The sequence below is a fragment of the Salvelinus namaycush genome, chromosome 10 (genome assembly GCF_016432855.1).
Source record: "Salvelinus namaycush isolate Seneca chromosome 10, SaNama_1.0, whole genome shotgun sequence".
In the NCBI taxonomy this organism is placed as follows: domain Eukaryota; kingdom Metazoa; phylum Chordata; class Actinopteri; order Salmoniformes; family Salmonidae; genus Salvelinus; species Salvelinus namaycush.
The window spans coordinates 16,651,790-16,668,765 of NC_052316.1; the positions used below are offsets into that span (position 1 = coordinate 16,651,790).

General features: G+C 40.6%; 2 protein-coding genes across 4 annotated transcripts; one reads left to right on the forward strand and one right to left on the reverse strand.

Moving 5' to 3' along the window:
• Nucleotides 1-744: 744 nt before the first annotated feature.
• On the forward strand, nucleotides 745-5,090 carry LOC120054767 (spindlin-Z-like). 3 transcript variants are annotated; one of them, XM_039002351.1, is made up of 5 exons: nucleotides 745-826; nucleotides 1,529-1,570; nucleotides 1,715-1,968; nucleotides 2,161-2,394; nucleotides 2,727-5,090. In XM_039002351.1, exons 2-5 carry the CDS (start codon nucleotides 1,551-1,553, stop codon nucleotides 2,930-2,932), a joined length of 714 nt encoding a protein of 237 aa, XP_038858279.1. In that variant the 5' UTR covers nucleotides 745-826; nucleotides 1,529-1,550; the 3' UTR covers nucleotides 2,933-5,090. The 3 variants fall into 3 exon arrangements, with proteins under 3 accessions (XP_038858279.1, XP_038858280.1, XP_038858281.1); XM_039002352.1 differs by having other exon boundaries at nucleotides 749-826; nucleotides 1,494-1,570; XM_039002353.1 differs by having other exon boundaries at nucleotides 750-826; nucleotides 1,532-1,570.
• A 1,012-nt stretch (nucleotides 5,091-6,102) lies between these two features.
• Nucleotides 6,103-12,343, reverse strand: LOC120054457 (MICOS complex subunit MIC13-like). The gene is made up of 4 exons (XM_039001872.1): nucleotides 12,186-12,343; nucleotides 7,072-7,228; nucleotides 6,902-6,953; nucleotides 6,103-6,813 (listed from the first exon to the last, which is right to left on the reverse strand). Exons 1-4 carry the CDS (start codon nucleotides 12,212-12,214, stop codon nucleotides 6,716-6,718), a joined length of 336 nt encoding a protein of 111 aa, XP_038857800.1. The 5' UTR covers nucleotides 12,215-12,343; the 3' UTR covers nucleotides 6,103-6,715.
• Between the last annotated feature and the right edge of the window lie 4,633 nt (nucleotides 12,344-16,976).

A 16,976-nucleotide genomic window follows, 5' to 3' on the forward strand; every position in this document is an offset into this window, starting at 1 on the left:
TACCCTACACACCACAGAGATCAGTAACCTACACACCACAGAGATCAGTAACCTACACACCACAGAGATCAGTAACCTACACACCACAGAGATCAGTACCCTACACACCACAGAGATCAGTAACCTACACACCACAGAGATCAGTACCCTACACACCACAGAGATCAGTAACCTACACACCACAGAGATCAGTACCCTACACACCACAGAGATCAGTAACCTACACACCACAGAGATCAGTACCCTACACACCACAGAGATCAGTAACCTACACACCACAGAGATCAGTACCCTACACACCACAGAGATCAGTACCCTACACACCACAGAGATCAGTAACCTACACACCACAGTATAAGCATTCAAGGACCTGAACCTTTCTTTTATTTATTTATTTATACAGCGTCCTACAGCATAGGTCTACCTGCAACATACTTCTACAACTTTCAGGTGTCATCTGTCACTCTTAATAATTGATGTGCAACTGTTTCACCCAGAGGTTTCACCCAAGTAGCCTACAATTTGTTAAACCACACATTTTATGTTAAACCAACAGGGTCTTACCTTTGATCAATATCGGTGGACTGTTCACTAAAACGAAACCTGAGGTCACCACCACAATGACAACAATTCCCATTGTTCATTGCTCTCACGTTCACCTCCCTCTCTACTTTCATCGCTCCTCAAGGTTCTATGGGGGCTGTAGTTTTTTCTCCCATGGAAGTATCCTCCCATTTTCCATAGGTTTCGCGAGGTTTGCATGGGCGGCAGTGTGCATTTCTCTGCAGGAAGAATTGAATATTTTTGGGATGAAATTCGTGTACAGGTAATTTTATATTTTTGATAGAGAATATAGGCCATCGGTGTATAGCTTATTTATCGGGGACATGGACCCACATTTACATTTGTGCCGAACAACAGTATTGTAGAGTTGGCATAAAGACAATGATTTTTGATAACATATTACGATCAAACAGTGCCTGTGGCGCGTATTATCCATGTCTCATCAGCAGTGTATGCGATATGTTAGATCTTGAAACATTGACGATTCATTTTTGATACAATCGTTGCGACGAATTCAAATAGGCTGCAATCATTTCTGCATGTTTGTCTGATACAGTGGAGGCTGACGTATTTTCTTGAAGTTGAATAGCACATTTCTTGATCTCTCATAGCCAACTTGCAATCTATGAGTTTGTTGTTCATGAATAACGATTGTGTTAGTTCAAATAGTGACATAATGAATTACTATAGATTTACATTTTGAGTAAAGATATATAACTGCGGCAGTTTTGTTCCTTTAAAAAATAAGTGCATTCTGCATTGATTGCAGTGACCTCCATCGATGCAATGCATACAAGGAAATGACCAGGAAGTTATTCAGACATGCTAAGCTATTGGCTGCTCTCTTTGTCTGTCTCAACCACTACTTTACAGCTCAGTCTCTTTCCAGACTAGTATTATTTTTCTGAAAATGGCTGTTTCTCTCACAGAATTTCTGAGCATCGTTGTCTGTTTGTTCCTTCAGCAGTATTTGAATTTTCGGAGGGATGTCCAAGAAAAGGGGCAGGTATGTGTAAATATGTAGTTTTCTATAATTATGTTATCATAACATTAACACTTGGAGATTTTCCTCTTTCCAGACGGTCAGAGAAAGCTGCACATAGGTAGGCTACACTTACAAACAAATATGATTTGCTTAACTATCCCCCAGAAAGAGGAGTAGCGGGGAGCTGAGTGATTCCACAGTGATGACCCCTGACCCCAACAGTCTCCTGGGAGTAAGAATACAGCACAACTGGAGGGAGAAGGGCAACCAGAGCAAATGGAAAGGCACCGTCCTGGACCGTCTCAGTGTCAACCCCTCACTATTTATGGTCAAGTACGATGGGTTTGACTGTGTCTACGGCATCGAGCTATTCAAGGACGAAAGGGTGTCTAATCTACAGGTCCTGACAGAGAAAGTTGGTGAGTGATGTGATGGGTTCCTTTTTTAGTTCAGGCGTCACATCTTCTCAGAGTAATGCAAAAACGTGATTTGGTTTGCACAAGTTATAACATGTTTTTATTGTATATCTGATACTGCATGATCAGACAGTAGGGACACAGTGGCTATGTGATGTTGGTCTCTGCCTTGATGACATTTATCTGCTTCCACAGTCAACAACAAGATCAAGGTTCCTCACGGGGCGGAGGAGTTGGTAGGCAAAGCGGTGGAACACCTATTTGAGAAGGAGGATGGAGAGAAGAACGAGTGGCGAGGCATGGTCCTCTCCAGGGCTCCCATCATGACTAACTGGTATTACATCACCTATGAGAAGGACCCCGTGCTCTACATGTACCAGCTGTGGGACGACTACGCCGATGGAGATCTCAGGATCTTACCTGAAGCAGGTACCGACCATTTCTCAGCATCAGCATCATCTCCACCTGCAGCAGAGTGTTCAGATACTTCTCCCTAAAGAAAACAGGAGGGTGATTATAGAGTAGAAATTGTTTGGTCTTTACACACTAATTAAAAGATGATGGTGGCTTTTGGAGTGTTGCGGACAATATTTCCTGTGTTTGTTCTTACTCGTCCTACGTGACTTGTCGAAATGACAAATATCTCTATATTTGAATACATATAAGCATGTTGGTTAAGATAGCATCTTTTGATAATGCCCCAAAGTAGATTTGAAGAACAGACCCCTAGCATTGATGTTATTCATTGTTTTTCTCTCTAGAAAATAAGCACTTGCTTCCGGCCGACCGAAAGCCCGGCGAGGAGACTGAGAGCTTAGTGGGGAAGCAGGTGGAGTATGTTACTGACAAAGGTGTGAAGCGAACAGGCCTGGTGATCTATCAAGTCCCTGCCAAGCCTTCCGTATACTACATCAAATACGACGATGACTTTCACATCCATGTCTACGACCTGGTCAAGACCACCTAGAAAGACACTTGATTGCTCACTCCATTGCTTACTTTTCACGTATCCTCCTCACTCTCTCTCCATGTCTCTTAAGTCCCTGGACGGTATAACAGTTACGCTTTATTATTCAGGAAGTGCAATCTTTTAATCCACATTTAAAACTAGTTCTATGTTATGCACAGCAGAACTGTAGCAATGCTATTGTAGGCCACTAGGAGGAGAGTGGGAACGTGTACACTTGGAAGGACCTATTTAAACCTCCTCACTTCTTCAGTTACCCCATTTGGTTGTTGTGTTGCACATTAGATTCACATCTCGGACAGTCCAGGAGTGCACCTTGCCCTACAATGACAGACTTACTGTAAAGTGCAATAACGACCGCGTTTGAATTGTCTCCCACATGCTGATGCTCAATTATCTTTATTCAAAGCTGAACTGAATTATATATTATAAAACAAATAGTAAAATCTGGCCCCGATAGCCATTCATATGTGGTCCTTGAATGACCAAACAGCAAGCATGATGTATAGGTGAATACTTGTAGAGACTAGTTTGAGCTGTAGTGTTCAGTGAAGCCTTTGAAGGAGAAATGCAATAAGCTGTGATGCCCCTGAAAGTATAATTTTTGTTTTTTGTTTTTAAATACTGTCTTTATTAATAGGCAACTATGTTTAATTTATGTGTCAGTCAGTTCATAGACAATCATTCCTTGATGAACCCACAGTGCTATCATTGGATTCATAGTACTGGGTTGCACTGGCCTACTGATGGTTCAATCACTAGTTTGAACATCCAAAAATTATTCATAATGCTGAATCAAGACTTGTTAGAAACAAGGAATACAGGTCTTCATAAAGTTCGGGCAAGTTTTTCCTGACCAGACAAACCTGATTAATTTGTAGAGATTGGGAAAAGGCCTTAACAATACCTGACCAGGTTCAGAATCCCAACATCATCAGACTATGATTAGCTCGAGTGGAATAGAGACAGTGCTTCTACATTCTGATCTTGAATAGAAAACAAACATAAAGTGCCTTCAGGCTGATCATGTCGCCATACTGTATATATTTGCTAACCGCTCACAATTTTATTCCATTTACTGTTAAGGCCACTATTTGGTCAGTATTAGTCAAAGTAAAAAAGGCTTTAATGAAACAGTGTCAAATGCTGCGTACCAGGTTTTTGCTATTGTCTGTTTGTATAAGAGGATATGTGCAATGTTTGGCAGTTAATGCAGTATAAGACTATTTCCTCCAATCGAACATCCATGACCGTTGATTAGTCTCATTCAAATGTTGATATTGTAGGGTGCACTTTAAATTACTCACATAAATATGCTAAAGATTTGGCACATTGTCTTTTTCTGTCAAGATACTTTTTTTGTGCAAGAACAAGTGGCATATTGCAGCATCGGTATATCATAATGGTAAAAACGCATGTAGAAAAGGAAAGTTATAACACGCATACAGTATTTAATCTAACTTTTGTGTAGTGTATTGTAAATGTATGCTGTTGTGATTACTCCTGTTATATTGTAAATATCCCATTGAAATACCAGCTTTAAAGTCCATCTAGAAATCTCACCTAGAGAAATGCAGCAAAGACTGCATTCAAAAAGCCTGCACCTGGCTTGCTTCCCTTTTTAATCTTATTTTAAAGACTTGGGAGCTACAGTACATAATGTAATCCAAGGAAGTCCAAAACACCAATGTTTTGGTTAGAAGTATTTAAATTTAGTCTCCTGTCCTTAATCTCACTCCAGGGCATACAGTGCATTCATTTACACAGTGCATTGGTCCATGGTGTACATAAGGTTCATTCTACCGATTGTCAGATTTGCATGCATCACTTGAATGCAGCCTTGAGTGCATTCAAGCATATTGGTTATTTTGACAGTTGCAGAGGTAAAAAATCTTGTGGGAGTCTTTGCAGCCCGATTTTACTAAAATGTTTGTAGAAAATGTGACTGTAAAAAAACATTGTCAGTGCTTCTTTGCTACTTGTATCACCACCAGTTGTGCTGTGGTGTTTCTATGTACAGTAAAATGAAACTCCAAAAGATTGTGCACTCTTCTGTTATCCTCCATCTTTCATTCCTCCCAGGTCTGGAATTGTAGCAATTACCAACCCATTTGTGTAATTATTTTCATCATGAGTAATAAAGTTAGTTTTTTTTGCACATCCCTTTCCTCTGCCATTTTTCACCTATTCAATATAGGAGGTACTGTATGATTTACAGTTCTTTCATTTAATTATTATTATTATTTTTTTATTTAATTTTGCCCCGTTTTCTCCCCAATTTTCTTGGTATCCAATCGCTAGTAATTACTGTCTTGTCTCATTGCTACAACTCCTGTACGGGCTCGGGAGAGACGGAGGTCGAAAGCCATGCGTCCTCCGAAGCACAACCCAACCAAGCCGCACTGCTTCTTAACACAGCGCGCCTCCAACCCGGAAGCCAGCCGCACCAATGTGTCGGAGGAAACACCGTGCACCTGGCCCCCTTGGTTAGCGCGCACTGCGCCCGGCCCGCCACAGGAGTCGCTGGAGCGCGATGAGACAAGGATATCCCTACCGGCCAAACCCTCCCTAGCCCGGACAACGCTAGGCCAATTGTGCGTCGCCCCACGGACCTCCCGGTCGCGGCCGGCTGCGACAGAGCCTGGGCGCGAACCCGCTGCGCCACCCGGGAGGCCTCTTTCATTTAAATTTGACTGAACTTTTACCAACACACCCTTTAAGTTCTAGGACTTCATGTACAAATTGTAGCATGTAATACAGACATAACCTTACACCCAAGTACCCCCAAAAGTACATCTTTTGGTTGTGGCACCAGACAAGCACACCTGATTCTACTTGTCAACTAATCACCAAGCCCGTGACAATTTGAATCAGGTGTTTTCATCCGGGGCTACAACAAAAATGTGTGCTGTTGGGGGGTACTCGAGGACCGGAGTTTGGAAACGCTGTCATACAGTATACCTAAAACAGGGTTCCCCAACCTTGTTCTTGGAGAGCTACTGTCCTGTAGGTTTTAAAGCCAACTCTAATATAGAGCACCTGATTCTAATAATTAGCTGGTTGATCAGCTGCATCAGGTTAGTTACAACTGGGGTAGCGTTCCAGGAACAGGTTTGGAGAACCCTAAACTAAACATATTCAGTTCAACAGACAACGTATCACACCAAATGTCTCACAACTGACATGTTTAGGTTTATTATACACTCAGAAAATGGTTAAATATCTATACACACACACAATACATTCTTTCTGTATAAAATAAGTGTTGGATCATGATGGGATAGGTTGGGAATTGGGTCAAAGCCAGAACAATATATAATCAGTCTTAAATAAAAATCGCAAAATGAACAATGTATACACACACAAGACATGATAGCACTAAACATGTCCATCAGGATATACTTAGATTTCTCTCTTGGGTGCAGGTCTTTCTGTGGTACCAAAGTTCTGTCATAATTTGACTCAAAAAGTAGGGTAAAGAAGATTGTTATCTGCTCGTGTTGACAAATTGCTGTCAACACAACAAAATGCAAATATTGAGTCCTGGCATTATCAGCAACTAGACTAAACAAAAAAATTATAAATTGGCCTAAACCTAATTCCAAAAATGTTACTGTACCACTGCATTTTTTTGTAGTTGATGTGCTATGCATTCAAAGCAAGCAAGTGACTTTTACAGGAGGGCTGTATGCATTTGCACCAGTCGCATTACTCCAGAGGATTTGGTTGTGATTCCAAAACAGAAATTTGGTTCTTAAATGTCTGCTAGTTGCATGATGTCACTCATTTGGCGAGGTCTTTCAGGTACTGCAAGCCTTGGTTGGTGTAGTCACCCACTGCTGTAGGGCCCGATGAGAGAGCAGATATGGAGGACTGCACCCCTGGAACGCAATAAGACAAAAGCTCTTTAAAATAGCTCCATTTTAGACTTGGAAGTCCTTTATGAATTAGCGGTCAACCATTTCTTACCCGAGTTCCACGCTTCAACAGGGACGAATCCGATTTTAGGGAAAGCTGGAAGCTAAAAGAAACAGTGTACATTTTAGTTCCCTCACATATTCTCACTTACCTCATACGCCATAGCACAATTGTTATGTCGGTCAGAACCAGCTAAATCAGTACAATAATGGCATATTTACCTCAAAGCCAAAGTACTTCCCCCACTCATCCACTGCAGGGGGAATGGCAGCTTTAGCTTTTCCTAGGACCTCGGAGCCCTGCTCACTTCCCCCTAATAGTCCAGAATCATAGGCAACATACAAAGCACCTCCTGCAATGGTCACCTTAGTCGCCAACCTGTAAGAGAAAAAGATAGGAACACTGGGATGAAACAACTTTGTGGATGGTAAGAAGTGCCTCGTTTTAGATGACAGAAATACAGTGTTAAGCTACACCTGACTACCCATATGCACATAGTCAATTCATAGCAACATCATGGAGAATAAGTTATCATGATGCATTAACGTTAGGTTTATCTGGCGGTCAATCAGGTGTAGCTTATCAAGCTAGCTAGCAAACAAGCTGCAGTTAGTGTTGTTAGGTAACATTACATCTAAACCCAGAGGCGCAACATCGCAAGACTTCTGTGAATGCTTATGAAACAGACCAAGCAGATGCACATTTTACAGTGGCCTTTATTGTCCCCAGCACAAGGTGCACCTGTATAATGATCATGCAGTTTAATCAGCTTCTTGATATGCCACCCATGTCAGGTGGATGGACTATCTTGACAAAAGGTTAAATTGCTCACTAAGAGGGATGTAAACAAATTTGTGCACAAAATTTGAGAGAATTTCTGGGATCTTTTATTTCAGTTCATGAAACATGGGAACAACACTTTACATATTGCGTTTATATTTTTGTCCAGTGTACAGTACCAGCCAAAAGTTTGGACAGACCTACTCATTTAAGGGGATTTCTTTATTTTTACTATTTTCTACATTGTAGAATAATAGTGAAGACATCAACACATATGGAATCATGCAGTGAACAAAAAAAAGTGTTAAACAAATCTAAATATATTTTATATTCTTCAAAGTAGCCACGCTTTGCCTTCCCTTTTTGATTACTATTTTTTCTTAGCTTTAGTTAAGTTTGTAAATATTTTCTGAACTCCATTTCTTGAACTGCATTGTTGGTTAAAGGCTTGCAAGTAAGCATTTCACGGTAAGGTCTACACCTGCTGTATTCGGCGCATGTGATTTGATGGCATGAACAGACGACCCATTAGACCTGATGACGTGTTCACCTTGATAGGATTAGGGTTCGTGTTCCCACACGGCCATACAGTGCATTCGGAAAGTATTCAGACCCCTTGACTTTTTCCGCATTTTGCTACATTACAGCCTTATTCTAAAATGGATTACATACATTTTTTTCCTTATCAAATCTACACACAATACCCCATAATGACAATGCAAAAACAGGTTTTTAGAAACATAAGTATTCAGACCCTTACCTCAGTACTTTGTTGAAGCACATTTGTCAGCGATTACAGCCTCAAGTCTTATTGGGTATGACGCTACAAGCTTGGCACACCTGTATTTGGGGAGTTTCTCCCATTCTTCTCTGCAGATCCTCTCAAGCTCTGTCAGTTTGGATGGGGAGCGTCGCTGCACAGCTATTTTCAGGTCTCTCCAGAGATGTTCGAACGGATTCAAGTCCGGGCTCTGGCTGGGCCACTCAAGGACATTCAGAGACCTGTCCCGAAGCCACTCCTGTGTTGTCTTGGCTGTGTGCTTAGGGTTGTTGTCCTGTTGGAAGGTGAACCTTCACCCCGGTCTGAGGTCCTGAGTGCTCTGGAGCAGGTTTTCATCAAGGATCTCTGTACTTTGCTCCGTTCATCCTTACCTCGATCCTGACTAGTCTCCCAGTTTCTGCCGCTGAAAAACATCCCCACAGCATGATGCTGCCACCACCATGCTTTACCATAGGGATGGTGGTAGGGTTCCTCCAGACGTGACGCTTGGCATTCAGGCCAAAGAGTTCAATCTAGGTTTCATCTGACCAGAGAATCTTGTTTCACATGGTCTGAGAGTCCTTTAGGTGTCTTTTGGCAATCTCCAAGCGGGCTGTCATGTGCCTTTTACTGAGGAGTGGCTTCCGTCGGGCCACTCTGCCATAAAGCCTGATTGGTGGAGTGCTGCAGAGATGGTTGTCCTTCTGGAAGGTTCTCTAATCTCCACAGAGGAGCTCTGTCAGTGACCATCGGGTTCTTGGTCACCTCCCTGACCAAGGCCCTTCTCCCCCCATTGCTCATTTTGGCTGGGCAGCCAGCTCTAGGAAGAGTCTTGGTGGTTCCTGACATGCAATGTCAACTGTGGTACCTTATATAGACAGGTGTGTGCCTTTCCAAATCATGTCCAATCAATTGAATTTACCACAGGTGGACCCCAATCAAGATGTAGAACCATCTCAAGGATGATCAATGGAGACAAGATGCACCGGAGCTCAATTTCGAGTCGCATAGCAAAGGATCTGAATAGGGATCATTTTTGTATTTTTTTAAAATAAATGTACAAACATTTCTAAAATTCCTGTTTTGTCATTATGCGGTATTTTGTGTAGATTGATGAGGGGGGAAAATAATTTCATCAATTTTAAAATAAGGCTGTAACGTAACACAATATGGAAAATGGAAAGGGGTCTGAATATTTTCCGAATGCACTGTATCTCCATGTTAGGGCTTGTTTATGGAAAACAGACCGAAGACAAGAGGCGACCACCTGTGCTAATTAGCTGTCTAGCATGCTCCGAACATCTGTGTGTATGCGTAACTCTGGAAGTGTAGTTTCGTCAGATGGATGGGTTGGTTGTTTAGCAACAAAAGCGATGTGTACACAACTATGGGGCAAAACAGATGGGGTTGGCTTAGATTGTTGACAACATGTAAACTATATGTTTATTGAAAACAAATACATTTGCACAATGAGCACTTGTCTCAAATACATTGTTACAGTTGTTGGTTAGCTAGTTAGCAAATTTTTGCATCGACATAAAATCAGTCAACACCTCAAAACAAGACATGGTATCAAAAACAAGACGAAACTAGCTCAAAACCAGTCACTTACGATTCCCCACATGGCAGTTTCTTGTAATTGTTCCTAGCTATCTGGCCATCCAGTATCACAACACACGGACTTCTGCCCCATTGAAGCAAGCGCATCATTCCCCCCTATGTATAGCTTTATGGATCAGTGCAAAACTAATTTTTGTATTTGAAGGATTCTCGCTGATGAAAGATAAGGGTCACATGTTGTTTTTTCGAAAGCCTTATCGCAAGCGATGATTGATGTTTCTAAACGGTAAAACACAGTGTCGCAGAACTAAACGCAAAACACAGAACTACAGTGTTTGTAGTTCACGAGGCATAGGCGAAGCTAATGGCTGAGAATTGTAGGGAGAAGGCATACAAAGCTCTCCCTCGCCCTCCATTTGGCAAATCTGACCATAACTTTATCCTCTTTATTACTGCTTACAAGCAAATACTCAAAAAGGAAGTACCAGTGACGCGCTCAATACGGAAGTGGACGCTAAACTACAGGATTGTTTCGCTAGCACAGACTGGAATATGTTCCAGTATTTATCCGTTGGCATTGAGGAGTTTACCACATCAGTAACCGGCTTCATTAATAAGTACATCAACAACATTGTACGTACGGTCACTGTTGGAACATATCCCAACCAGAAGCCATGGATTACAGGCAACATTCGTACTAAGCTAAAGGCTTGAACTGCCGCTTTCAATGAGCGGGACACTAATCCAGTCGCTTTTAAGAAATCTCGCTACGCCCTCTGACAAACAAGTAAAGTGTCACTACAGGACCAAGATAGAATCCTACTAAACTGGCTCTGATGCTCGTCAGATGTGACAGGTCTTGCAAACTATCACAGATTACAAAGGGAAACCCAGCCACGAGCTGTCCAGCTAAATACATTCTATGCACACTTCGAGGCTAGCAACACTCAACTATGCATGAGAGCACTAGCTGTTCCAGACGACTGTGTGATCACGCTAGCCATAGCAGATGTGAGCAAGACCTTTAAACAGGTTAATGGCCAGACGGATTACCAAGATGCATACTCAGAGCATGCGCTGACCAGTTGGCATGTGTCTTCACTGACATTTTCAAGTAGTTATCAGAAATATCTGCATTGACCCTTTTTGTACTAATCTCTTTTGACTCATCACATATGCTGCTGTTACTGTTTATTATCGATCCCCTATCCCTACCTAATGGTAACTAACTCACTTTTGTAGATCATGCTGGTCTGTACAATTGACCTTATTTTAGCTCCCCAAAAAGTAATACTTCCAGATCAACTGTAATATCAATACCATTGTAAAGCACAATTTCTCCCCTTTCCAACAAAAATCAATGAGGAGGCCTTTATGAGGCCCATCTCTGCATGATTCAAGAAGGCAATGCAAGGCAATGCGCTCCGTCTGGTCTTTTTAAAAATGGCGGGTGGGGAAGCAAAACCTATTGCATGATAGTGAAAGGGAGAGATATGTCGTGTGTGGAAACAGCTTTTTTCACCTGATCTGTCCAATTTATCATCTCTAAAATGTAAATAAAACACTATAAAGAGTTCATATAATGTGTCATTCCATACCTATTGAAGGTTTGTGTCGAATTTGAATCGGTTATTAGGGCAGCGCTAAAGTTATCTTCAGAAGTAAACAGCAGCTTTTGATAGTCATGCAGTGATGACGCAAAAACTGACTAGGTAACGTTATCCCCCTTACCCTGTCCCTTTCTTATTTTTAAACGGTGAGAGAAGCGCTACACCTGGTGGAGAGAGGCTGTACAGACAGAGAATTAGATGCTTTGCGCGTGCTGTACGTTACGTTATGACACGTCACAATTTAACGTACAGCGTCGTAGGGGTCAGTTTTTCAACTATTCTCCAATACTATTGAACCATTACCATGTCAATCAACGATTGACAAGAAACGGAGTTCACACCCCAGATTTTGATGTCAACACAGTCCCATTAGTTTTCATTGCAGCCTCGTTTGCGCAAATTTGTACGGAATGGGGTTAGTCGCCGTTAGTAGGTTGTGTGTTGTTTCGCTAGCTAGTTCACGACAACAGTGTGACTATAACTAGCTAGCCAAGTTCAAGGTAAATCTCTAACTAGCTACTACTGTAGCTAGCTAAATTTCAACCAGCTTCAAATTTGCCAGATTACTTGCTATCTAACGTTAGCTATACTAATGTTTCTCGTGAGTATGAAATGGAAAACTTACTTTAGAACAGGTAAAATCTTGCCAGCCATAGTGTCACGGGTAAATCAAGGTATTTTTTTAAATTAACGTTTATTTAGTTGTAACAGCAAGCATGAAATGAATGAGCTCGACCACGAATAGCAACCGGCTACATTGAAGGGCAAACGCTGTGACACAGATGTGTGTCAATAAAGTTTTTTTTGTTTTTTTTACATTCCGAGAGTAGCTGATTCGTAAAGATATGAAAGACATCAAAATAAATATATTTAGAGACCGTCATTTTCCAAGCGATTTATATTTACCCTACAAATAAAATATTTTTTCTGGATTTTGAATGGATACAATAAACGAATAATGGATTGAATAGGTTCGTGCTATTTGATGCTGCTGCGGACCGGCTGCTGCTGATCATGAGGAGGGGAGGGGAGGGAAGGGGGATGAGGAATTTTTTGTTTGTTTTGTTTTGTCCATTTCAGAACACAAGAAAACAAATGCATAGTGCATGCATAAAAATAATCCAGGCACAATAAAATCAGAAACATATTTATGACAGTGATAATGAAAGTGATAACAATAGGCCCATCTGCATAGCTTGCTGTTTGGGTTTTTAGGCTGGGTTTCTGTATAGGACTTTGTGACATCTGCTGATGTAAAAAGGGCTTTACATTTTATTGATTGATAGTAAATAATAATAACAATAATAATCATAATGTTATAATTTTATTGCACTTTATGATGGAAATGACAGATTGTGTCGTTGGTGAAACCAACTTGATTTATCTTATCATTTAGCTGGCTGCATGAATCCAAATCCAATAATGATACCTCGCCCTAAAAAAAAGGATACAGTATGAGGATCGGTTTTATGATACTTGGATTTGGGGCACAATGGTAGGCTGTCTCAAGTACAAAAGACTCCGCCTGCTTCAAGTTGAATGAGATAAGCCTCTTATAAAGGACGTTTTTTCACCAACGAAAATGTGTCTATGAATTGTTATTGCTTTCCCCGTGAAGTTTCTGAAGTGCAGAGAAGCCTGAGAGTATAAATCTAAATATCTAACGAGGGGATTTAAAAATATATATTGTTAAGTTGTTTGGCTCACAACAAATAGTAGTTGCATGAAACCATTGAGTTGGTTATAGCAGTCGCAAGATGAAGGCTTTTACTAAACTCTTAATAGCTGGTGTTATAGGTGCAGCTTTTGTTGCTTTCCAATGGAGTGGACCCACTTTTGATCCAGGTAAGATATGTATTTAGCTTCACAATCCTTGACTGGTCTGTGCAACCTTTTGTTGGCTACAGGCTATTTTATGATCACATAATTCGTAGGTAGGCCGTCATTGTAAAATAAGAATTTGTTCTTAACTGACTTGCCTAGTTAAATAAAGGTTAAATTAAAATTAAAATGACAGCCCCTGAACCAGTATAACCTCAGGGGGTAGTTGTCAGCACTTCAGACAGTTGTGACACATGATATGCTATTGATTTATAAAACCTCAAATCCTCGTAATAATTCAGTTTCACAGAAATTGCACATAAAGGCAGTATACTGTTTTATTAATTTGTCACATGAGTACAGATGGAACCAGGCTTGTGTCTTTGAGACAAAAAAATACCAGCACATTAATTATAGAAAACAAATCCCAAAACATTATGGTAGATGAAGGCTACTAGAGAAGTGTTAATTGGCAACAAAACTAAACAATCAAACTGATATAGTTGGGTTCGGGGCTAAACCTCGAACAGAGAAAGGTTCAAATGGAAATAACATCTAACATGTGTGTAAGCCACACATCACCACAAGTACAGTATTGTATTTGTCAAAACTGAATGAAATCACACTTTGGTTTGTAAAAAAGTTACTGTGATAGCCCTTGATTGTGTGTCTAATTGTTTATCAATTGCCTGATGGTGAGTCTCTTGTGATAGTGACCTTATAAGAGGACCTTCTGTTTTTAGATCATATGATATCCTCACATGATCAAATTGGATTGAATGATGATCCAGTTCATGAAGTACCACTGTTTCAAAGTGAATCTAATACATTTTAGGTAATATGATTTTGGTTTTGAAATGCCTTGCTGCAAAGTTTTGTTTAAATTGTATATCATTTGCGAGAAGCTTTTTTATAAGTACATTGGAAATTCCCCTCATTACCAGTGGTGTGTATTCATGTGTGCCAAGGGAAGCCCTTTCATAATTGTCCTTCAATTCACAAGAGGGTGAATGTATCGCACAGGGGAAATCATCAGAGCGAGCGAAACAGCGCCCTCTGTCTCTCTACGTGTTGGTCATCTATCTGATGCTGTCTGGTCCAAACGAGTATGCCATTGTTGCCGCCCTTAGCATTGAAAGCAAGGGAAGTCAGCGAGCATTTGGTTTCCCTTGACAAAAAAAATATAAAAAAGATGTACCAATCTGCGTTGATCTAATCTGAGCGAGCTCAACTGTGAATGGTCCTGGCGCACCAAAAAAAGGTGGATTTGGCATCACTCCTATCAAATCCCGTTGAGAGCATAGGTCATTGACAGAAAAACTTGAATTGTTGCATCTCCTTGTGTTGTTGTCCTCAGGTAGCTAAAATTGTCCCTTTCCTAAATTAGCCATGGATGGAGATAGGGATTTGGACTTTTTTAAAGTCTGGTTTTGTTTAATTCTCCGTACTAGCCAATGATTAAAACTTATTCTAATCCATCCATTAATTCCTACATTGTTGTGCCCCTGGCCTGAGAGGATGGAAGTTCAATATGTAGCTAGATGTAGAAGGCTGATGTTAAACTAGCTAACGTTGTCCATGAATGGAAGTTAGTTTAGCGAGCAAGCATTTTAGCCAGGTAGCCTAGGACAACAAAAAATAAAAGAGTGTACTGCATGACAAAGTGATAGACCATTTCGTCAACATGAAAGAGAGCAGCATGGCATTGGCTAGTAGGGTGAGTCAACATGTTTTTCTACTTGCACGAACGCGCACACAAACACACACACACACACAGAAATCAGAACCATGGACAGCCACGTCATATTTAGCTTACGTTGATTGGACTAAATCGTTTTTGGTATATTTTAGTTGTCACTGTACTATACTAAGCAGAGGGGATTTGATGATGTTGAAATGGTGCTGGAATAGTGGAGGCAGCGCCTGTTTTGTGAAAAAACAAATGTGGGGTTGAATTTATTCTGCCACTGTCTTCTTACTGTCTCTGTCTTAAGACCTATATATCACGGTAAAAACGTGTATAAATTAAGCTTTTAGAGCAAACAACGCAATTATCACAACACATACAGTGCATTCGAAAAGTATTCATATCCCTAAACTTTTTCCACATTTTGTTACCTTGCTGCCTTATTCTAAAATTGATTAAATTGTTTTCCCTCATCAATCTACACACAATACCCCATAATGACAAAGCAAAAACAGGTTTTTAGAAGTTTGCAAATGTATAAAATAAAATTAACAGAAATATGACATTTACATAAGTATTCAGACCCTTTATTCAGTACTTTGTTGAATCACCTTTGGCACCGATTACATCCTCGAGTCTTCTTTGGTATGACGCTACAAGCTTGGCACACCTGTATTTGGGGAGTTTCTTCCATTCTTCTGTGCAGATCCTCTCAAATTCATTCAGGTTGAATGGGGAGCGTCGCTGCACATTATTTAATCTATTTTAGAATAAGGCTGTAACGTAACAAAATGTGGTAAAAGTCAAGGGGTGTGAAAACTTTCTGAATGCTCTGTAGGTTGTAATTGGCTTGGCTTCCGCAGTGATTTGACCCGCACCGCTACTGCTCATTACTTACATGTTTAAATCCAAACCAATACTGGTGTAATGTAAAGAATGTGAAACCAGGTTGAACAGTTTTGGTTATCTTCCCTGTCAAGACAGATTATAAGTGATGAGTAATGCATGCAGTCATTGATAACCAACCTTATGTGAATGAATTCCCAAACACTTTTCCAATGCAACTTTCAGGGTTATTGAGTGCAATAGAGTACAATAAAATACACATACAGTAATATGGTGACCATATGCCTGAATATGATTTAGAAGAGGCAACTGTGTGAAATTGGAATGATACAGAACTACAGCCTACTACGTCGTTCCACTCATAACTGGGTTAGGGTGGATCCCGTAGTAGTGATCATCAGGCTAGATAGAGTAAGCTATCACTATAGTCAAATATTATGGATATAGTGACAAGATACTTGTCACTTCATCCTAACAATGGGAGTTGTCCACAAAGCAGCACGGTGGGCTCTCTAGCTCCCGCCTCTCCTTTCTTTGGATTGATGGAGACATCTTAGTATTTTAATATATTTTTGAATATTCGATGAGGGTTGTTGACATCAACCGCCTGTATTCAATGGAGAGATGCTATGCCACTAGCGTCATGCCGTGAATATGTATAGCCATCTTGAGACAACTCCAACATAAAGGGTTTTTTCTCAAAGTTGCGGGGATGTCACGTGTCCTACTTATATCAGTCGTTACAACCTATGCATTATGACACTTCTATTCAATTAAATAAACCTCACGTAGCAAATAAGCAATACATTTTTTGTTGTTGACCAAGTTCGACACTCTCATTGAACCTCCATACAAAAACTCATTTTTTGGTGGGCGGAACAACGTCATCTGCTGGAAGGAGACAGATTTTCCGCTGAGTTGGACCTCTCTTCTTCCTCTCTGGTGGTGTGACCCGAATCAGCGCCAAGCAAGCAGCGTGACGTTCTTTTCATGTGCAGTAAAATTGTTTCTCACCACAAATTAGCCTTGGGCTTGTTTCATAACCAGAAAGCAGCAAAATCT

Bases quoted from the DNA above. Each gene is read 5' to 3' on its own strand.
- LOC120054767 (XM_039002351.1), top strand. From the start codon at position 1,551: ATGTCCAAGAAAAGGGGCAG. The intron at 1,571-1,714 runs GTATGTGTAAAT...ACTATCCCCCAG, and splicing joins ATGTCCAAGAAAAGGGGCAG to AAAGAGGAGTAGCGGGGAGC. The intron at 2,395-2,726 runs GTACCGACCATT...TTTTCTCTCTAG, and splicing joins CAGGATCTTACCTGAAGCAG to AAAATAAGCACTTGCTTCCG.
- LOC120054457 (XM_039001872.1), bottom strand. From the start codon at position 12,214: ATGGCTGGCAAGATTTTACCTGTTCTAAA. The intron at 6,954-7,071 runs GTAAATATGCCA...TGTTTCTTTTAG, and splicing joins GGAAGTACTTTGGCTTTGAG to CTTCCAGCTTTCCCTAAAAT. The intron at 6,814-6,901 runs GTAAGAAATGGT...ATTGCGTTCCAG, and splicing joins TGTTGAAGCGTGGAACTCGG to GGGTGCAGTCCTCCATATCT.